Consider the following 23,267-nt stretch of genomic DNA (forward strand, 5'->3'; position numbering starts at 1 on the left):
ATTTAAAGCCGATGAGTCTGGCTTCATATGGCTTTATTTGTTTATAGTATATTGACTGTCCTGCACATCTGTTGCAGCTTATGGAGTTTGAAAACATAACCTCTCCTTTCCTTTTGCCTGCTGCACTGTTTCTTCAGTAACAGCACATTGCAATCACCATATATCTGCTGGCTTTCTAGATCATTTCTGACAGCAGTGTGTATTTTGCTTTGGCTTGTAAATGTGTTTTAGTCTGGTTCGAGGGTTGTGCGTTTTTGCTCCATGCATCATGTGTACACACCTCGGAGCATGTGTGTTAAACGCTTCCTGAAATGTATGATGGAGCGTCTCAGGAGAATATAGGCAAGCGGATACGATATCAAACGAGAAGCGTCGTGCTTTTGTGCTTGTACTTTCTTACGAGGAATCCCCTTTAGATTTACCCTATACTTTAAAGACCACAAAAATCCTGAGCTGTTGCAAAACGTTTTTGTGAAAATGCAATCTTTCTGTACTTTGCATGCTGTCTTCTTTTTTCACCCTCTACCGTCAGATCATACACTTGCATTCACACATGCACACCCGTTTTTGATATCAAACAGAAAACAGCACACCAAAGCATATTGTCTTCCTAACAGCTAGTTTATTCAGGGCGTATATATTTGAAATGTATTTAATTTTATTACTTAAAATCACAAATTTCTAATATAAGTGGGCGAATGATGTTTCTTGAGGTAAAATGTGCCAAACTGTCCTGATTATGGGCGGCACGGTGGTGCAGTGGTTAGCACTGTCGCCTCACAGCAAAAAGGTTCTGGGTTCGAATCCGGTCCTGGGCCTTTCTGTGCGGAGTTTGCATGTTCTCCCTGTGCTTGCGTGGGTTCTCTCCGGGTTCTCCGGCTTCCTCCCATCATCCAAAAACATGCACTTCAGGTCAGGTTACCTGGCGCCGCGGTCGTGGCAGCCTGCTGCAGCATCTCCCCCCTGAGAGCCCCCCTGCTGTAGTGAAGAAATTTCCCCTCGGGGATTAATAAAGTGTATAAAATCAAAAAAAAAAAAAAATGAAGCTACATCAACAGCCTGGTTTGAATCTGACTGCAAATTTAAGTTCCTGGATGAGTTTTAGACAAAAGGTCACTGCTGTTCAATCCAAGAAGTCGTATTTTGTTTTAATGGGAGTTTAAGATGCTAATTGGACATCCCTAGGCTCACTGAGGCTTGGCTGGAGGATCAGAAGACTACTTTTAGTGGCAGATTCTACTTACTAACTAGGGAGCTTATTAGAAGAATATGTCATGTATTAGAACATTTTTGCTTAAAAAAAAAGAGAAAAATAACATGAAACATCAACTTTTCTTAATGGTTTTGTTTAAAATGTCTGAAGTGTGATGCTGTGCCTGTAATGTTTGCTTTTTACCCTGTCTGTCTGAGAGCTGGATTTCTCAGAGTCCAAGAGCAATGGATTATTTGTGAGAGCCGAGGCAGAGCTCTGGACAGGAAGTTGTAAAACGGCAACTCAAAGTGATGATCGTTTGTGGGGAGACTGTTTCTTTGCCAGCCATTCATCAGTAACAATTTAGCTTCAAGGACTAATGTGAGCCACAAGAACAGACAGGAAGAAATCAACATACTTTGTTGTATTAGTTAAAGGACATTTCTCTTTAAAAATTTTTTTTTTTTTTTTCTAAATTTAATTTAGGGGAATTTATTTGTGCAAACACGCAGCCGTGCACTGTCACAGAAACACATTCACGTTGAAAAGCAGGCTTTATGGAGCTTTGAAAATGGGGGCCTCAAATCCCACGAAACTCACCGATTGGCTACGTAGGAGGGAGTCTGTCTTGAAATGATTTCATGAGTGCGGCAGAGGGAAGCTGTGAAGGAGGGAAAATTGAGAGAAAGTTTGGGGAGGAGGAGGAGGATAAGTGGGAGGGGATTCAATTTCAAACTGCAGCAAAATGTTGACCGTTACCTCTGTGGGCTGGGCAGCGAGGTTTCTGCCTTCAAGTGAGTAAAAAGTAGAAAAAGAAAGAAAACAAAGGAAAGGATCAGATCAATGAAGTCACTCCTTCCCAAAACAAAATGTGCGTCAGAGATGTCCCTGTGTGGGTTCTCGGCGGTCTCGGGGCTCGCCGTATGTCTGTGTCATGACCCACAGGAACACTGCATGGCCCAGCATACGTTACATACCCACCACACACACACACACACACACACACACACACACACACACACACACACACACACACACACACACACACACACACACACACACACACACACACACACACACACACACACACACACATCCTCAGGCAGCAGTGCTGAAACAGACACTTTTTTGTCGCTGACACATGCTTACCCTTTGCCCTCTTCCTGCTTCACATTTCACCAGCCATCTCACGTCTCTTTCTTTTTCACGGTTCGAGCTCAAACGTTTAAAGGCAGTAAATTCTTAACCTTATTCCCCTTCTATGTTTGCAAGACATGCTTGTGGTAAAAACTATGACCAGAAGATGGCATCAGTACACTGGTGTGAAGTCCCAACTGGACATTAGCTTTATGACCACATCATTTAAACCTTTCATTTATTACAGTATATGTTGCTTATTTTCTACTTTCTCATATTCAAATATTCCGGCGGTGGGACTAATAGGTAATGAAGGTAGTTGTGACCATAAAGTCTACAAGTGACAATGGTGTCGCTCGTGGACAAAGGAAAAACTACTACACCACACGGTGGAAATAAAATGCCATCATGGATTAGCTCATCCAACAAATCCTGAGAGAAGGCGTTACTGATAGAAGCTGGGATGTGGTCATTTGGGATTTATTCTTTATCAGCTGGTTTGGACAGCTGTCATGTGTTTTAGGCGAAAACAAGCATATTCTGTGTTTGATAGTGTGCACTCTAATAGTGCGGTATGTATTTAATTGAAGGAGCGGGAGACTAATGTTTGCTGACCTCAACAGCCTGAAGGCTGCATTCCAGCGTAGTTTAAGGGAATATGATGCCTCATTGTGCTTTAGTGTGGAGGTGCCTTTATTGAGGAATGTAAGATGCAATTTACCGTGATATAAAATAGAGCAAAAAGTGGTGAATTTTGCTCGATAAATAAACAAATAATTGTTGAGCCTTAGTTCCAACAGCCACTTAAGAAATTGTTTCAGCAGATTGTACAAGTGTTTCTATTATTGAGTCCAATCTTTTACATGTTTATGAGGAAAATCTGTATATTTAATGCATATATGGATATCGTAATCCCCACTCTGTGCTTAAGGACAGCAAAGCAGAACCTTGATTATTGACTAATAACACTCACTCTGCCGGCTTGTTCACATGTGTTCATGTGCGCAGAAAGTCCAAGGACTTTTCCATTTAATATTCAGCGGAGATAGAGCCGGAGTTTGAATTATTTTCCAAAATCTGCAGTCTGTGCATGAGGTCCATTTCACCCTGAGACAAATATTCTGAACAGCAGGAGAATCTTATCGTTATACCTGGCAGTGTACAACTAGGGATTTTACAGAAAAGAAGCGTTGCACTGATATTTTACTTTTCCTTACATATATAATGTAATTACTTAAGTCATGGGTCACAGCAGAATGAGATATTATGTCAGGATTTGACGAATAATTTGTTTTGCATTTGCTGTAGTGGCTCAATAAACCTGTCCTGTACAATCCTGCCACGCTGTCTATCAAGAATATATCCTGCAGCGTGCTCAGCTGTCAGCAGAAGAGGTCTGAGTTCTAATGATCTTTCCTGCGCATGTGCACGAGAGAGACGTACGCGAGGGGGAATCGTTGGCTACGGAGCGTGGGCACTCTTAACAGTTTGTAAAGAGAGGCGAGACAAGAGGTTAGAACCTGGCAGGTGTGCAGAGAACTCTTCGATACGCTGATGACACCCTACCTGGAACTGGCAGGTACGGGCTGGGAGGCCTGGGATGTCCACGCTATCCTACTTTTCCTCCCCTTCCTCCCCTTCCTCCCCTTCCGCTCTGCCTGCCCAGAGCCCCGCAGGTTAAACATGAATAATGAATTCTGGCTCATTATGGAAAGTGCTTAGGAGCTCCTATTTGCTGCTCACATGCCGCACCAAATACTGTCACAGCACGACGGCAGCGCAAAACTACTCTTCTTTCCGAGAGGCTGTTCGTCACATCCTTTTGTGTTTCCTTTATGCATCTCAAAGGGATTTAGTCATTTTCTCCAGGACATGTCTTTGTTGTCTCACAAGCTCGCCACTTCTTTGGCATCAGATGTGCAACCCTCACCTGACAGTGTGTGTTTTAACAGTGGTATGTCCTGCATTTCTATACGTTCATCCTTTTAAGTATGATTCCAATAAACAAGTCATGGTCAAAATGTTTGGCTGCCTTTGACTCACAACAGTGTGTCTTAAATTTAAAAACATTATTTCCCACAAACCATGTTGGGTCCCGACACGAAGGATACCAAACCCTCTCCTCATTTGATATCACTATCTGTGCATTTGTTTTCCACCCGTCTGAGGAAGATAAACAAGTTGGAAGGGGTTATTCCTCTGGTCTGTCTTGGCTGACTAGTGAAAAAAGGCTTAGTTGTGTTTAGAATGGAAATACAATGCCCTCTTCCTGTGGAGCGCTGTAAAGCAATCCCAAACATCCGCACGTAAATCCAACCAAATACAGGGTTAAATCTTTGCCAAATGCAGATATGAAGTAATCTTAATTTTCTTCCCCTATTCTTTACAGTCATTTTATCTGTTATATCTTGTATATTTCACTATAACGCCCCAACATGTTTGATTCATTGATGCTAAACTAGTTCATGGTGTGCCTTTTCCGCAAGGTCTTCTGAAATGTATTTAATTCCAAAAACTAAATTTCAGTTTTGAAAGTAGAAAAAAAACCCACCCAGAGTTTCTTGTTTCTGACTGTACATACTGCACTTAATAATTCCATCGAGTAAATGTGGCTGCAGGGCTTTGAACATATAATAATGTTATTGTACCAATAATTTCATTAGTTTAGAAGGTTACCATTTTGTTTCATGCCTTTATTTTCTACATTTGCACACATCACTGGTATCACGCTAACATTGTTTGTGCATTGAGCAAATAATTATGTAAATTTCTGACTTAAAAAGCTGGCTGATAGAGGTACTCCTGAGATTTCAGTTTGTCTCTGACATCTCTGTCTTGCATTCAGATCCCTCCCATGAAAACGCAATAAGAGTTTAACTATTGAATTAGCATGCTAATGGTCCTCTAACATAATAAGAGTAGATTATCCAGTTATGCGTGGCAGAGTTCAGATTGGCTTAACAATGACCTCACCTCTAACAGCAGCAGCAGTAGTCTGTCTTCAAAAAGCAAAGGCAAAAATTGAAATGAATTAAGTCATACAATGACTCTTTGAACAATCTCATGTGTTTTATGTTGGTACACACAAAGACAGCTACTTAAATGTACTTAAATGAAGGCAATAATCGATGTGCTCGGGGTTATGATTCTCAATCATGTCCAGCATGATTATTTAAAAAATCACCACAGAAGACACGAAGGCAAGAATAATTTTCATCAGCTGCGCATTTAATGTATAACAACAGTACAAAGTGAATCTTTTGCTTGCAAAATAGGAGTGTTTTTTATGTACAGTATTTATACAGTAATATATAGTTTAAAAAACATTACAGCTTAAACATCTGACAGTTTATTGCACAACACATTTATAAATTATCATCATCAAACCACACATGAAATAGATGAATTCTGTCATATTTCAACATTTAACAGGAAATGTTTTCATTATTTATCTTATTTTATCTTGTTCCCCCAGATTAAGATGACTCAAAGTCCTGTGGGGAATATATTATCTCCACTGATACTGAAATGGTAAAAAGAGCAGCGCTCCAGAAAGTCGTCAGATAGACGGTTGCAGTGACTTTAAATGGAGAATGAAACAGCCTCAGGCATAGAAAGGCATTCATCTTTCATCACTGCAATGGGTGAAACAATCGATCAAAACCAAAACCCTGAATTAGTGTGATGCCTCAGACTGATTTTCATTTTTTTCAATTATGATAATAATTTTAAAGTTCAGATATGGCACTATAACTACAGCAGCAAGGAGACAACAAGCAGCCAGGTCAAATGTACATTGGAACGCAAAATTAAAACTTGTGAATTAGCACGAAAACAGTCAGGATGTAGAGCGGCGTAAGTGCTGTGAAGCAACAAAACCAGGACCAACAGCTGATCCAAATACATACAGTATATCATTAATCGTACATCCACTCTGTTTACAAAATATAAGGAACACCTGCTTTACACTGAGTAACGGCCCCTCTCACATCACCGGGTCTCAAGGGGTAGAAATCCATGTTAAGCTTTTTACTTGCGTTTAATTTCCAGGTTATGTTCAAAGTGGATTTATTGAGAAAATCAATGAACCATCAAGGCCTTCATCGAACTTAATCTGACCTGATTACTTCTCAGGAGCTGCAGGTGTTCTTAATATCTCGTACACTGAGTGCATTTCAAGTATTATGCTCAATGTAAACAATGACTGATGAGACAGGAGAGGGTGAGGAAGTGGTGCTGTTGGCCAGAGTTAGGCTAATCTGATCCCTGATCAGGCTTATAGCATCATTAATCATGCTTTCTGCTACAGTTCAATTTGGTCTCCACTTATCTTTGAATGGCTGAATTAGTGGTCTATAGATCATCACTGTAAAAAATTTCCTATCTCAAATTGGATCTTTTTTTGTACAATGGCTTGTATAATTAATAGCTTCTACAGGAGAATTTAACATGAATGAAACATGAGATATATTATATTTGGCACAAAAAAAGCCAGGGATTGAGTCCAGAAATATCTCTACATATATTTCGAATTGGAAGGTAATGATGTCTTGGTGTTGGATTATTAAACAGCCAGATCCTCACCTTGTCAATGAAACATTTGGTGTATACTGCTCTCAAATCCCACTGGTTCAGATAGTCTTCACTAGAAAAATAACAAAAAACTTTTAATGGGAAGTGGGAACATGAGAAGTAAGGATGCCAGAATCTTTAGTGTTCTTGTTCTTAAGCCTTTAAAAGCCATTAAAAAAAAAGAGGCTTAAAACACAGTTACACATCTCTGCTCCAAAATGGCTACAAATGGTGAAGTCAGTCCAAGCTCGTGATATGTTTATATGAATAAGTGTCCTTCAACTTTGACATATAAAAAGTACTTTGTGTGCCATCCCATTAAATTGGCTCCCGTCTCTGTCGCGCTCCTTCAGTGACTGTTGAGTCATTCTTTATTAAATGCTGTTCTCTGTAGAGCTCCAACCATGCCACACGCACATTAAGCCTAAACACCAGCTACAAAGACAAATCGTTACCCAGCGGAAAAGAATTGGCGGCGAATTCTGAAACCGCGATGGCCCATATTCTCTCTCTCTCTCTTTCTATAGGAGTGTTTTAGAAGTTGGATGTTTGCCTGTTGGAGTTTCCTCTGAAAAAACCAGATTACATTGGATTCAAAAGTCTTGCTTTGGGACGTTCTGCTGTTTGAAGTGTGCTGTGGATTGTGTATGTACATTTGTATGTGTGTATTTATGCATGTGTGTGTATTGTCAGTTTGTTTATACAGTAGGTCCATTAAATCTGCAGTCTCTCTGCATACATCAGTTTGTGTGCGATTGTATATGCGCATACGTGCACATAATGTGTGTGATCGTGTCCACATCTGAGTGCCATGTGTGTTGCACGTGTATAACTCCTCTAGTATAGTATGATTTGATTTGAGTATGTATGTATGTATTTAGGCGTGTGTGTGTGTGTGTGTGTGTGTATGTATATATATATGTATATATATATATATATATATATGTGTGTGTGTGTGTGTGTGTGTGTATATATATATATATATATGTATATATGTGTGTGTGTGTGTGTGTGTGTGTGTGTGTGTCTCAGCTCTCTGTAGACATAGCTAAGGTGATCTGCTCCACTTTATATGCCAGCTTCTGCTTCTGGGCCTGTTCATCTTGCTCCAGTGCCTCAATGATAAAACACACACACATAGGCACAAGCTGTGAAACTACGGACATGACTCATGTCACTGGTCAACTGTAGAAATCATGCAAATTTGCACATATAGCTTATAAATCAAAACAACTGCACAACAAATCCCCAACAGCAAAGCATCCACCAGTATTTCTACGATCATAATGAAATGTACATTTCAGACCGTTCAATTAAACTTGAGGTTCATTACTTATTTTTGCTGAATCGTTTCAATCATTCATCACTGATTTGATTATTTAAGATTCAATGTGCAAATGTATAGATATCATTTAATTCTGTTAGGTAACTCGGTTACAAATAAAGCTAAAAACAACTATTTGCTGGTGCCAGCTTCTTAACTGGCCTCGTTTGCTGCATTTCCCAGTTTTAAATAACTAAATAAAATATCTAAAATGTTTTGTGTGTTGGACTGTTGTCGAACAATGGAAGCAACTTTTAAAAGAAACACCTTGAACAATTTAATTAACCAAAAATGTTAATCCGCAATGAAATCATTGATTTCAACCCCATCTAAAAGCCTTTAATCCTTTTTATTTCTTTGTTTTTTTAAATTTTGTTTGTGACCAATCAGGGTCATACAATGTGCTGTAAACTTTGTAAAGACTCATAATCCCTCATAAAGCTGTTAGGACAAACTTGTTAGTAAAAGGTGGCCAGTCTACACATCCAGCATACACAAAGCTAAATTAGCATTCATCAAAGGTTGTGTTTGTGTCCACTTCACTAATTCAAGTCGAGTGTTGGCTCTCCTTTTGGCCTCCCCTCCTGAGGGAAATATCTGCCTGTTTGGCTGCTAACGGCTCCCAAGTTTATCACTGGTTTTCTTGAAATCAGCGGCCTGCTGTGACTATAAATGACACTAAAAAAAGCCATAAGTTGTGTTAAACCAAAATGAGACAAAAGATGTTTCACTCCTACGAGCATGTTAAAAAAAAAAAAAAATAAATATTGATTATGGCTGCTTAGATTTAAAAAAAAAAAAAAAAAATGCTAAGTTCAGTCAGCAAACCACAACAGGAGGACGACTGCATGATAGCACATTTGCGTGTTGCAGTGTGTTGACTGGGCCTCACCTCTTGGCTGTACTTGCTGACGTAAGCGTAGATCTCATGAAGGGCACTGAGCACGTTGAACTCACTAGAGTGAAGGCGAGCCTGTTCAGCCAGATAGGCATTCATATCCTGATCACTGATGGCAGGCAGGCGGTTGATGTCAGCGTAGTACCTGCGAGGAGACACACAAACACACACACACACACACACACACACACACACACACACACACACACACACACACACACACACACACACACACACACACACACACACACACACACACACACACACACACACACACACACTGTGAGTGTTGAGGGCACACCCATGCATACCAGAGTTTTTCTCCACCGAGGATTTATTCTGTTGTTGCGGAAAGTCAAAGAATATCCACTGATAAAGTGTCTGAAGATCAGAGGTGTTTTGGCAGAAAAACAAGGAAATGTGTCACACTCGTTTTCAGTCGCTTTGTAAAACACACCTGCACACTTTTTACAGATACACATACACAGCCTCGTAGATCTAGAGATTCACTTGTACTACAGACAGTATTAACCTAATCCTATTATATTCATTATTAATTTATTTCAAATAATTCATGATTTGGATTCATAAGTCAAAGCAGTCATATCTCCTCATGCAAATTCTGCCATAATTGCATTAGAAGGGAGATCTGTTGCATCAAACCGAGCACGAATGTGTCCCTAAAGTTGCATCACCAAAGACTGAAACACCATTGTTCCACGTGACAAATGTGTGAGAGATATAGAAAAGAAATGGGATAAAACTTCAATCAAGACGACCTCTGTGGGAAGGCAAGCGTAAATAAATGAATCTGGCAGTTCTAACAAAACCTGGTATCACTGGTCAAAAAAACAGGACATGATGGCAACCGATGTTCTGACATAGTAGCCAAACAAAATCACTGTCAAGGCTTCCAAATCAAACTATAATGTACATTATCTCACCTGACAATCTCTTATGGTAATAATGTGAACACGCAGATGATTCTGAGTCATTTATCCTGGTTCACTTCACTTCTACAACCTTTGTCTCAAAGCTGCACTATCGGTAATGCTACATTTTTGCTAAGGCATTTTCTTTTCCATGTTTGCATGTACTTAACGGCACATACACACCTTTCTACCCAGCTTTTGTAATGCGGTATGTCCTTGGCATAGAGTAGTTTGGTGGAGGGTGAGTCTTTGCCCAGACGGTGTTCAGACGTGGAGCAGGAATCCATAAAGGTTTGGGCCACCACAGACAGACAGGCATCCGTGATGCTGTTTTTATGAATGTCAAACACAAACTGGGGATTCTTGATCACGTTTACCCAGAAACGCAGGGGAAGGCTGGAAACAAGGGAGAGAGAAACATGGACCCAAACCGAAAGGAATCATTTAGGCAATGCAATACTTGTCTGCAAAAATAAATCAGTTACCTTTAATCTTCCTGTTGAACTTTCTTTTTTATTAATCCCTTAATTAACATTTCACTTACAAGATGTAGATGGAGTTTAGAGGACCATTTAAAAGATGTAAATTGGAGTTAGAGATTACTAGGCGAATGCATAGAGCAGCTTAAAACAGCTGAACCTGTGTGGAACGCAACAGAATGAATTAAGAAAATGTAGTAAAAGTAGCATCTCTAAAATAATCAAATTAAAAATGAGAAAACTTACTGTCTGAACTAACTTTGCACTTGTCATGCATTGGGGATAATAGTTCAGAAATGTACACTGAAGAATATTGATGGTTCTTTTGAGTAAATGATTAGAAAGATGGTATCAAGTTTTGCATTCTACAGGAAGTCAATGTAAACATGCTGAAATTGGGATTTTAAAGATCCTTTTCTCAGCATAAAAATAAAATGGTTCTCACCAGTTGCTTTTCCACGTGTGGCGAACGTCCATGTCATGGATGCCATGTCTGTCGGCCTGCTCGTCCAGGAAGTCAAACATGTATTTGATTGCGAGCGGCAGGGCGGTGCCCCGACACACAGTGCTGAACAGGGTCTCAAACAGGTCGTCCACAAACTTCTGCAGCGTACCCTGTCGAATAACAGAAAAGAGACAGAATAAAGACTTGCAGTGTATTTTTAGAACCTATATTTACCCCGTTTTTTGTAGCTATAGAGCTAAAAATCCTTAGCACAAGGATTACAAGGACAAAGTCACACTTAAATCTGTGGCATTCATTTTATCAAGTTAAATGCACATTATTTCTCCTAGCGTGTTATTCCATTTATTTTTACTATAAAATATGTATTATGTGGCACCTTTGTTGCCAGTAGCCTTGTCAGGTAGATCTCAGACACCATCTTGCTGCCACGCTCGCCCTCTTTCTGGTCCCCGTGGTCGTGGTTCTTGACCAAGTGCCACACTTTGACCCCACTCTCCAGATCGGGGGTCAGCATGGGCACACGGGAATGAGGGCTGTCAGGACTGGTGGGGGTGGAGCGGAAATGTACATCCACACCTAGATGGTCAAATAAGAGACGGAAAAGACATATTTTCTTCTAAATAGATGCTGTTTGTGAACATAAAGCGTCTTGCCTGATCATTTTGTACGACAACAACGCAAACGGAGGAAAAGAGTCACATTTGTTTCTCAGATCTGAATAGAACGTTGACTGTCTTTGGTTTTAATCAGCGAGTGAGCAGGTGGGATGTGTGTGTTTAGACTGTATAATCAGTTGCTGTCATTATTTCATTGGTTGTCATAGTAATGATACAGGCGTACGCTCATTCACTGAAGACAGGCTTTCTATCCGGGCTGTGGTCCTCGTTGTCTGCCACTCAAGGCTTCTTTTTCTTTCTTTTTTGCCGGCTTCTTGTCGTAGAGTGTGACATCGCATAAGCGTGCTCAGATTCTCAAAGAAATAATTTCAAATCTAATGGAGAACATCAGTTTTAGCTGCAGTTTCTGAGATGCGATTTAAGTCACAGTTTAGATGTGATCTGGATTCCATGTAGAACATAAACATACATCACAGGGTATCATTACAAATTATATATTTAATTTGCTTGTGTAAAGATGGATTTCGCCACTCAAAGTTGTTTTAAAGGCAGAAGTTGTCTTCATTCTATCTTGTTGAATATTTTCTTTGTCTAATGTGCTTTACAATGGACTGATGAGTGAAAACAACAGATGGTGCACCGCTGCAGTGAGTTGGATGAATTTTAAGTATTTCTATTCCTTAAACAGTACTGACCGTATCTGCTGATGCTGCGTGGGAAGCTGGCGGAGGAGGGAATGTTGAAAGAGGACATCTGTTTGGGCACCAAGGCCACCACACAGCGCTCTGACACCTGAAAGACAAAAGGTAAAGCCTGATGACTTTTAAGACTTGCAGCTGTTTGTCAAACGTAATCAAGGGGGGGATTTTAAATATTGTTCGCGATTAAAAACCCAAGGACCGGGCCTTTGAACGACTGTGATTCAGAGGATGTTAGTGCCTTCTCTGGGCTTTTGTACAATTGTACAAAAGGCCAGCCTTTAGTTCAAGGACAACATTCTGTAAAAAAAAAAAAAAAATCCCCCATCATCAGCGAGGCAGAAATAGAGACAGCACAGCAATAATCAGCACAGATTCAACCACCAAATAGAATCAAATATGTCCATATTGTATTCATATCAGTAGGATTTCCTCAACTTAAAGTGAAAATACACTTAAACAATGAACTGAAATTTGAGGTAAACGGGAATTAATTAGGTAGATGTCAATGTTTTGAAGTTGCAATGGCAAGGTGCACAGGATTCTTCCAAGTGTTGGTTTATAGATTTTACCAGCAGCAGATCCAGATACATAATAATGTAGCTGCAGATGAGGTTTGGTCATCCGCAGCATATTCACAAATTCACACCACTGTTCTGCCTAAACTACAAATGTAGCTAATACCAAATCCAGTTTAGCAACACAACAAACGTTTCCACACCTGGCAGAGATTAAACACAAAAAAGCACGATTGTTTATCTTCTCTAGAGATGAGAGGGAGCGCGTTGCTTTTCTGTCAGAACAAATGCTTAGTGCAAAAAAAAAATTTCAATTTTCTTTGTCTTTATTTGTTTGTGCGTTTGTACAAAACTATGGTGAAATGCTGGCTGTGTGAAGTGCTACTATTGGCCCAAAGCTCAGTTAAGACAAACGGTTGACTGACAAAGGAACAGGATCTCTCATCTGAGGTGGGTGACCTGTGTAGTCTTATTCATGAGCTGAAAAAAAAACAGGTGTAAAAGACACGGGCATGCAAGTGCAGTTTGGTTGACTGTGTGCGTGTTTGTGACCACGAGGTTGAAAAACAAAATGTGGGCAGGAATGAAGTGAAAGGAATACGAATGAATAATATTTTATCCTTCATCAATATCTACTGTGAGGCATTTGAGCAACTGAATAATCACAGGTTCTTAAAAAGAAGTTGGAAAAGATTCAGGATTTACAAACTCTGGGTTTTATTTTACCCATCTCGGCACGTCGTCTCGGGCACGAACATTTAGATCTACTTTTGCTAGTTTAACAACTCATAATCTGAGTGTGCATGGCTCAAAGTATTGTGTTCGGTCCTATTATTCATAGGTCCGTTTTGGTGTAACATGAAATGAACCAATCAGATTGTCATCTCTCATTTCCTTTAAGAGCTGGATGATGGATTGCTGTTGGAAAGACCAATTTGCTAATTAGTGGACGAGAGTGCCTCCTCTGCTTGAGTGTCCATTAATGCACACAATCAAAATCTTCCACATTGTAATCATTTTATTTTTAATCTTTTGCATGTTTGTTCGCTAATGTATGTCCTTGTTTGTGTAGCAGGCATTATGAATGTGTGTTGTGCATCTGCCTTTAGGCACATATTACTATCTTCATACTGTGTCCTTACACAGTAATATTCTGCGTTATTGACTTAAGCCCAGGTTCTTGGTGATCAATCATGCAATGGCAACCAACCCGCCCATGGGTACTCAGATGGGTGTCACTACATTTGCTATTTAAACAACTTGGACGCTGAATGGAAAAATTACAAACTGCCTACGTTTGCTCTTATGTGTATTTTTTCGCTATTCTCTTTTTTATTTAATTGAAAATAGCATATATTATGAATATCTGGCTGTTGGTTGGACTAAATAAGCGGTTTGAGTTTGCCACTTAGCGTATTGGAAGTAATGACGGGCATTTTTCATGGTTCTTCATGGTTCTTTATGAAAATAATTGTTTCTTTTCAGCCTGGAATTGAGGCCTTTAACAGACCTGGTAGTGCATGAGTGTATTGAGTCTCTTCCAGTCGCTCTCTATCTTGGTTGTGATGTCCTCATCCTGCAGGACCACACGAGCTGTTCTGCCCTGCCGCCATTCTGTAAGAAAATACAATAAATAGTGAATGTGGGACATATGGGATTTGGGTATATCCCGGGTGCCAGACAGTTACATATTACCCAACATCTCTCGTTTGTCTTGCCGTGCCTCTTGGTGCTGCAGTAGAGATCATGTTATCCTTGTGTGCACTATGTTCATTCTTTGAAAGTGAACAAATTGTGAAGTTTGGCAGCCAAAGTGTCACCGAGATAACTTCCTGCGCATTTCTGCTTGACAATTAAAGTGATTGTGATTCTGTGAAGAAAATACAAATGACACGGTGTCTTCACGGGGATTTAAAATGCCCAAAGCGACAAAGAGAAACAGATCTTCTCCAAATCCCCCACCTGTAAAAGCCCCTTAAGGTTTAAAACTACAAGCCTGGAGCAATATCAGCCACTACCTACAAGGTATCTTATTTACTCCCTTTGAAGGTGCATGTCAGCTGGATTTGTGCCGAGTCATTCAGTATTCGGTGACATGCTGTGGGCGTAAGCCTAAGTGTAGGTGAGCTGTCAGGAAGGTTTAATGTCACCGTTGGAGAGTGCAGCTCTGATTAGGGCTATAAACAGGTATGAGGAGGGGTTATATCCCAGAAACTGATGTGGAGCCCTTTGTTGGTGTCACGCGTCGTCAGTGCAGCATCTGGGATAACCCCCCCGCCCTGACATGCCCACTCTCAGCTGTGTTTTTCCCACCTGTCGATATTCAAACTGCTCATGTATAATAGAATATTTTCAGTCTGTGTTTTATCTCTTTTTACGACTATGAAATTAGTGTGATTGCATCCTGCACAGCCTCACCTAGATCCATGTCTGTAGCTCGTGGTCGCTGCGAGTACGGCATGTTCTTGTACACCGCATCCAGGATCTTCTCCTTTACCTGCGTAATGGTGTCACAGTTGAGCACCTTGACAGGGATTTCCGGGCTGTTCTCGTTGTCTGGATTTACGCAGCTCAGCGTCTGGAGATCCAGGATAGAGGAAAGTGGGGATAGTAAAAGAAAGAGACAGAGAGAAAGGTGTTACTAGCTGCGGAGGTCCTTTCATTACCTACACCTCACCCAGCTGTCCAGGTGGAGAGCATCTATGCCAAAAATGTAATTTCACACCTCCAGGATGTGGCTGTGCAGCTCTAGCAGGGGCATTAAACAAGTAATGAGACACAGCCTCTCAGCCTCTCTCCGACACGGCGATCAGAGAGGTGTCATCCTGTCGCTGGCAGGCTCAGCTATGGAGCTAAAACCTGAGGGGGAACTGGAAGGGTGGAAGAAGCCAGCTGGCTTAATTTAGAAAGAAATGTAAAAGAAAGACGGGTTGTTTCATACAGGTGGTTCTACCACATGACTCTACTGATTGATTAGCACAAACCAGAGAGAATTTGATAGACTCTGTATTCTTGATTACACTAATTAGATTAAACATATGTAGCACTTTGTTTTGTAATTTTGTGAGCCAAACTTAATGAATGATTATATCATTATGTTTATTCTAGTGTGGATTTTTGTACATATGGGACGGGGTCTGGAGGTGAGCGTGTGAACTCTGGTATCATGCCATCCCGGTTAAGCCAGGAGAAGAAGCATGCTAGTTAACGCTCTCTGCAAACCACTGGGGTAATTAGCCATCACAAGGAGTGCACAGAAGATGGAATTGAGCAGTCCAGACAAACATACTCGCTTATACTTTATGTTTGTGCAATTTTGAAAATAAAGCCATTGATGTGACAACTAACTGAAATTAACCAATTAACCGTATTAAAAGGTCTTTTTTTTGTAATTTGATTTGAAAAAGCTTTGTTTGTATCTTAACCTTGACGAGCATCTAGCTATGCAAGATTATTGGTCCACCGACATGATTTTATCAAAACCATTCAAAGCATTCATAAAATTATAACCACAGCTGAGGCTTGTAACATATTTCTGTGGATCTGTCAAGGCTCTTTGCCAAGAGATGTGCAAAAAATTAATACAGGCAAGAACTTGGACTTTTTTCTTTATGAATGTCTTTGTGACTCACCAGCGTCTTGTATTCAATCTGCTGGCGGATGAGTTTATCTTCGCTGAGGGAGTAGCGCGCCTCTCCTGTGATGGAGTCTATGGGTCCCTTCTCCATTTGCTGTTTGATGGCACAGAACAGCATGAAGAGAGGTTCGCCAGCACACTCCTTTGTTTTGGAAATGAACCCAGGGATTGGATTGAAAGGTGGGAGAAAAGAAAATAAGACATACAAAAAAAGTGGAGGAAAAATAAAGATATCTGTATTCATCAGCAGAGACAGCGAGACTCAGAAAGTGGAGCATGACACATCAAACATAATAAAATGTAGCTTTTAAATCCCTGAGCCGAATGTATGTTTGACCTCACAGGGAACCATTAGCTCTCCACGGTGTGCTAAAAACTCATCAATATTAGGCAGTTAAAGTCACAGCTACAACAAAAACATACACAGCGGTCTATTTAAAAAAATCAATGCAAATAATTTTAAGAAGCAATGTCCTCCTACATCACATTGACACTTGTGGAAACAAGGTGTGAGAAAGAGTTTGTTATACCTTTAGAAATTTGTGAAGCAAGAAGGCAAACCAATTTGTCAGCATTTTCTCTGCCACTGACTCTGTTCTGAAAGACAAAAAGAAAGCGCTCTCATTTGTAAGCAAGTGGCATCCCACAGAGAGCCAGAGTGTTCTGATTATTCTTTATAATATAAGACGTCAAAGAGCCAGACTTTGTTAGAACCGTAAAAAAGAGAAAATATGATATGGAGAGTTTACCAGATATAAAGTCCTTACTCAGACGCTTGGTCTCAAAGGACACAAGAATCCAGTATGCTGTAGGTTAAGTGCTGCTGGTGCACAACATATTTGGGTCATGACATAATTGTGCAGAGACAACTCAGACGGCCACTTCAGGTCCTTCACTCTGTTTCTTCCTTCGCTGGGTGTGCACTTTGCTGCTGTGAAAGATTTACTGTTGTATCTCCTAATCTGATCCAAAGCCCGCAGTATTACAGCCACGCTCTCTCTCTCTCTCTCTCTCTCCCGAACCTGCTGTCTTTCAGTCACTCCTTTTCGGTCCTTACCTGCATTTCAACCCGAACGAGTAGTGACTCGACTGTTGACGGCATCCCATTACATTTTCGAGTGCTTCTGCAAGAGCAGCATGTTTTGGCAAACACGTTTTTGTTGTACTGGCTCCTATGTGAACACATTCTTATATTTAATGAGTAGCTTCAGATCGAGAGAAACCCCCCCCTCCCCTCTCCTTTTTTTTTTCTTTTTTCTTTTTCCTCTTTCCAAAAAAAAAAAAAACAAAAACCTCATGAAACATTCAGTAGGCTGAACTCAGAACTGGGAAAACAATCGGCAGATAACCAGAGGTGGAGGAAAGAGGGAGAGAGGCGAGAGAAAGAAGGAGAGGAGAGGTGATGGGGGAAGAAACGTGAGCTAGAGCTGAATGTTTCATGAGTGGCACACAGAAGATAAGTCAGACTGACAACAACTCTGCCACCGCCGCACTCACTCTCCCTCCATTAGGTTCTCTTCCTCTGCCAGTCCCTCCCACTCTCTATCACTTTTAACACTCCTGTCTTTCACCTGTCTGCTCAGGCACCCCGTTTCTCCGACTCGTAGCGGATGTTTCACACGGCTGCACAAAACAAAGCTGAACAGAGGTGGGCTTTTCCTTCACTGGCCTAGTTACCCAACCATCACAAGTGCGGTAACTGGGCTGGAAAGAACAATGCACAAAGGAATTATCAATGCCAAAAGATAAGCAGCGCTGATCAGAGCTGTTCAGGTCTGTGACAGAAAAGGTCTCTGGTTTAAATCCTTTCAACGCAGAGGAGAATAAGTCCATATCATAATGCAATGTTCAAACGGATGGAGGACCTCCAGAGCTGAACTATTTAATGACCTTCAAAACTTCTCAGCTATTATGTGTTTAATTTTCAACGGAGATTCATTAACAATCGTGTTTTATCCTTCTTCTTTTGCAAGTACAGCTGACATGAATATTTACCAAACCTCTATTTTATCCAGTGAAGCCACAAGACTCTGGTTCTCCAGGGCAACTACCTTTCATGTAAATTTAACTCAATGGTCTCTTTTGGCAAAATTTTACTTTACACGTATACTATTCACTTTAAAGTTTTCGTGAGATCTAAAACAACAATGTGTCAACTGATTTTTGCAATGCAATTTGAAGTGACAGGATATAATTTAGTTTACCTGCGCAGGAGTAGTTTGGGGTGGTTCTTGCTCTCCAGGTTGCGTTCTATGAGGTCCGAGAGCAGGTGTTTGAGGATGTCGGTGGCGTACTCCAGCCGTCCCTGCAGAGCGGTCATGATGAGCGAGGCCACGTAGCCGCGGTCACGCATGGAGAAGGAGCGCTGCAGCTCCAGTGTACGGATGAATGTCAACAGGAAAACCTTATTATTCAGCAGCTGAGCAAACTGCTTCAAGGCTTTCTCCACATTCGCCTGTCCGCTCCCCGGCACCTACACGCATCATGCATTTTTGTCACACACACACACACACACACACACGCACGCACGCACGCACGCACACGCACACGCACACACACACACAAAGATGTACATGCTCTTTAGACAATACTCGCTCAAGGATGAGTCACAGACAAAAATACAATAAAATATACACATAAATTCTCATATTCCACCTCTAAGCGTGAATGCAAACTAGAACCACTGGTCTGGCTGCAGGCTCAGCCCAGTAATGAGCTACGCCTGCGCAGGTCCTGACAGAATCATGCTCACCATAAAAAACATTTTTTTGTTGAAATTACGACGCTTAAGCCTAATTTTTCTTCACCTAATGAAGGATTTCTAGCACTAACGAGGTGGAGATTACTTTGAGTGGAATCAGAAGCTCTTAGGAATACAAATCTTTTCAAATAATTCTGACCAAAATAATGTCTTAATTAAACCAATTATAATTGCCGACACAGACCAATCAATTCTGTTTTTGAGTATGTGAGAAGTTCTTCCACAAATAATGAAAAGGCAAATGGTTTATCAGATTCTCTCCTAGCTGGGTGGAGAGTGCTGCAGAATTAAACCCTTCAGATGAGGACAGTAATAAAGTCAATCAAATCAGGTGCTTGACTCAGGGACTGAGGGAGGCAGTAAACTCCCCAAATAATCTGCTCACAAATTTCTCAGCTGGTGTGGATACCAATAAACAAGCAGGCCTCAAACTAAAGTGAATAGCCTCAGAATTGCTTGTGTTACACTGCTTGACAGCAGTTTGACAGCTCTTGTTGAAAAGCCAAAATCAATTTAGTTTGGAGCATACTGGAGCCTTAAGGTCAAGATGTTGAGACTGCATTGAAGTGCTGCAGCCCTGCTTCAGAGGTGTCTCACCTCTAGCTCTCTGAGCACAGGGTGATCATCGATGCCGGGGAAGAGAACCCTCATGGCATAAGTGCGATAGTCCAAGTAGGGGATGCCGGCTCTGTCCAGATCACTGGTTAACTCGTTGATGTCCGTTTGTAGTTCTGCAAAAGCTGCACAAGACAGACAGAGGGGTGTGTTAAATAGTTTGCCAAACACAATCATGCAACATTGAATGTTTTAGTAGTTTAACACAATACACCTAAAAATACCTGAATAAAATAAAAGATTTGACAAAATATTAAAGCTATACTGTGAAGACTTTTTAAAGTCCTGACATCTTTGTAATTATATTTCTGTAAAAGATTACAATTCATAATGTACTTTAAAGGAATTACAAAAGTATGCCTCTTTTACAACTTTTGAATAGCAAACTCCACTTTCAACAGATGGTGCTATAATGCAGTTACAAATAAACTTCTGTTTTAGGAACTTGAGATTTAAAGAGCAGTCTTTGTTATTATGGGTTTGTCCCTCTGAACTCTCACCTTCCTTGCACTCCAGAGCCACTCTGGACTCCAGATTGTCCATCTGCATCTGCAGGCGCTTCAGAGTGAGGTCGTTCTCATGTGACTTCCGTCTGTAGGCCAGTAGAACTATAATGACGATGATGAGGAGCAGCCCTCCTCCAGCTGTGATGCTGAAGATAGCAGGAAGGGTGAGCAGGCTGTCAGACCGGATGTGAACTTCTCCTGGAGAGATGTGGAGTCCTCCAACTTGGACCTAAATAATAATAATGATACAATAATATTACGAGCCCTGGATTTCAAAACAAAGAAAAATAATTGTTGAAAAGGCTGGCCACCAATTAACATTATTTTTTTTTCCTGAAGAAGTAAACCAGCAAATACAATAGATATTTTTAAATTTCTTGAACACTTGCCTTTGAATAAAAAAAACTTTCAAGGCATACAAGCTTAGGTTTTTTTCTTACAGCTCTTTTCCCATTATTTAAAGAGTGCCAGTCAATAAATCCAGAGGTCAATGTGCTGTAATTGGAAACCTACCAGACCATGAGTGACATAATGACAATGACAGAAAGCCAGCCGCTAACTGAAAGTCTGTCGGTGACCCACAAACACACTGACGTGCAGACAAACACTGACCCACAGAGAGCGACCCACATTCATGCAGATGCACAGCCAGATTAGCACAGCGTTAATACTGACCAGGACTTTGTGCTGCCCTGTGAGGTTTGGTGGCTCACAGAGTAACTGAGTGTCAGACACAGTAAGAGAGCAGGGCGTATCTCCAATCAGCACCGTGTAATTCAGCCTGGCTCCACCAGATGCTGATGGCACCAGGTTACGGCCCTGCAACACAGTTAGAGTAGCAACATAACATAAACATACATCAAGCACTTCAAATTATGATAATTAAAGCTCTTACAAAAATAAAACCTCAGCTGTTAATTGAGATTCTAACATTAAAAGCCTGGTGAAAGACATCAAATTAGAACTACTGTTTAACCCTTTTAAGACTCAAGTGTAAATTAGTGAATTTTAACCCCAATGACATCCTCAATAGTTTTCATTTCTGTTTTGTAGCGTCATTTGTTTTGTATCCTTTCAATGTATGCAAATTATTAGAATGCAATTTTGAAGCATTAGTGTAATGACTGCAATCAACAACACTGAAAAAGACTAGAAGGCATTTTCTGTGCTGCATTCCTTGCACACTGCCACAGAGTCAAATTTTGCTGGAAAGCTCCTAAAACTATTTTACCTAACAAAGGCAGATTGCTTGAAGACACAAACCAATATGCCATGCTGTTCATCCATTGCAAACAAAGCTAAAGATTTAAGTTCCTTGCAGCGGCACATGGAGTGAAGAGAGAAAGTCTGATGGAAAAAAATCTATTACAAAATGCATGAGAAAAGTGGTCATGTCCTCTTTGAGACAGAAGGCGTTTGAGTTCACAGACAGTGTCTTGTGTTATTCAGAAAAACATCAGATACAGAGAAAGCTGGCAACCATTACCACCAAGGGTTTATTTGTTTGCAATATTTACAATGAGGCATCAAAATGAATTTGGTAAGGGACTGTAAGTCTGATCAGATGGGATCCGAGCGGGTGATCACAGCAGTGAACAGTGTTCATTTAGATAAATTCTTCTCAATGTTATTGACAGTTATTGGTTTTGAAGTTGTCTCTGTATCCATTGCTGTGAAAATGGAATTTGAACAATATCAGTAGCGGTTCAAGTCTCCTCTGACTTACTTTGAGAATGATGGGAGCTCCAGGTTTCTGCTCCAGAACACCTGAGAGGCTGATGGGCTCCAGGTAAGGGTTGGGGTAGTAGACAAAGCTGGTGTTGTTGTAAGTGAGCAGAGCCTGGACGTTGTTGAAGACGAAGCCAAACTCGTCCACGTGTTTTATTGTCTCCTGCTCTGTGCTGTGCTCAGCCTTCAGAGAGGGGGCGAAGCAGCTGATGGTGGTTGTGTTCAGAACTTTGCACACCTGGAGAGGAATCAAATCAGGCGTCAAAGTCACATGTCACACGACTGGAGTACCCACAATAAATATTACAGAAACTGGACTGTACATAGTATCGTACACATGTTAATAATATTATAGCTCACAGTGTTGTTTGTTGCATTAATAATAACTGTCTACATTTCCTATCAGAAATTTTACCCTCAGAAATTTCTTTTTTAAATGATGGTCCTGGCTTTTATTTTTATCTCTTCTTGTACTTGTTACTTTCACCCTCATGTGAGTATAGTTTATACTTTTTTTTTTTTATATAAATCTTGCGGCCATCACTTTTGCTAAATATATCTGAACAGATGTCTCACTTCATTGTACAATTATTATTCTCAGTTATTTTTAGCAGCCAGATGTTATGAGTCTCTGGGAGCCTTTTAATTCTGTTCAACTTGCCTATAAATATATCTATCAGAAACTGTTTCATATTAAGCCAATCACCCGATCACCAGAATGTGCCTTCTTGTTTTTGTAATTTTTCAAGGTCCTTCTCAAAGTCGAGCTGTTCCTTTAAAGTTCACCGGCTGCGGGCCAGTTTTTAGCAAGCTTCAATCATATCTCAGGTTCCACCGCAAGTTCTTTCAAGTCAATCAAGTGCTTTTGTGAGTCTAAATATTTTCAAGCAATTCCAGTTTTGTTTTCAAGACGTGTGATAAAAAGACTGCCCTCATTAAATTCGCCAGTGACCCCTCTCTAGCAGCTGATTCGGGTGAAAGTTCCGCTTTAATCCCTTTTGATCTCCGCGCTGCCAGTGACACTGTGGAACATGCAGCTTTAATTGACTGGCCCAAATTTCGGGCTGGCATCTTTAACGCACCATTTAATTGTCTCAGGGCATACCTCTCAGACACAACATGGTCTAAACAGAAAAAAAAACTCCCCTTCTTCAAAAACATAACGTAAAAAAATTCTCAGTTTAACA

The 23,267-nt window shown here is 40.6% G+C and overlaps 1 protein-coding gene across 3 annotated transcripts in view; it reads right to left on the reverse strand.

The window, feature by feature from the left end:
* Nucleotides 1-7,860: 7,860 nt before the first annotated feature.
* LOC138616692 (plexin-A2-like) overlaps nucleotides 7,861-23,267 on the reverse strand; it is a 73,747-nt gene continuing 58,340 nt past the window's right edge. Inside the window, exons 18-32 of one of the 3 annotated variants that reach the window (XM_069691201.1) lie at nucleotides 22,079-22,318; nucleotides 21,028-21,171; nucleotides 20,347-20,581; nucleotides 19,829-19,971; nucleotides 18,675-18,943; nucleotides 17,001-17,067; nucleotides 16,466-16,612; nucleotides 15,252-15,411; nucleotides 14,344-14,447; nucleotides 12,313-12,409; nucleotides 11,377-11,576; nucleotides 10,980-11,149; nucleotides 10,239-10,451; nucleotides 9,118-9,268; nucleotides 7,861-8,049 (exon numbers count right to left, since the gene is read on the reverse strand). In XM_069691201.1, coding sequence (XP_069547302.1) covers nucleotides 7,930-8,049; nucleotides 9,118-9,268; nucleotides 10,239-10,451; nucleotides 10,980-11,149; nucleotides 11,377-11,576; nucleotides 12,313-12,409; nucleotides 14,344-14,447; nucleotides 15,252-15,411; nucleotides 16,466-16,612; nucleotides 17,001-17,067; nucleotides 18,675-18,943; nucleotides 19,829-19,971; nucleotides 20,347-20,581; nucleotides 21,028-21,171; nucleotides 22,079-22,318 — 2,460 coding nt within the window. In that variant the 3' untranslated portion in view covers nucleotides 7,861-7,929. The other 2 variants (XM_069691203.1, XM_069691202.1) reach the window with 2 other exon arrangements.

This window comes from Brachyistius frenatus, unplaced genomic scaffold (assembly GCF_029030835.1).
Source record: "Brachyistius frenatus isolate BFR_SWC_R1_liver_20210118 unplaced genomic scaffold, ASM2903083v1 Contig_10, whole genome shotgun sequence".
In the NCBI taxonomy this organism is placed as follows: Eukaryota; Metazoa; Chordata; class Actinopteri; family Embiotocidae; genus Brachyistius; species Brachyistius frenatus.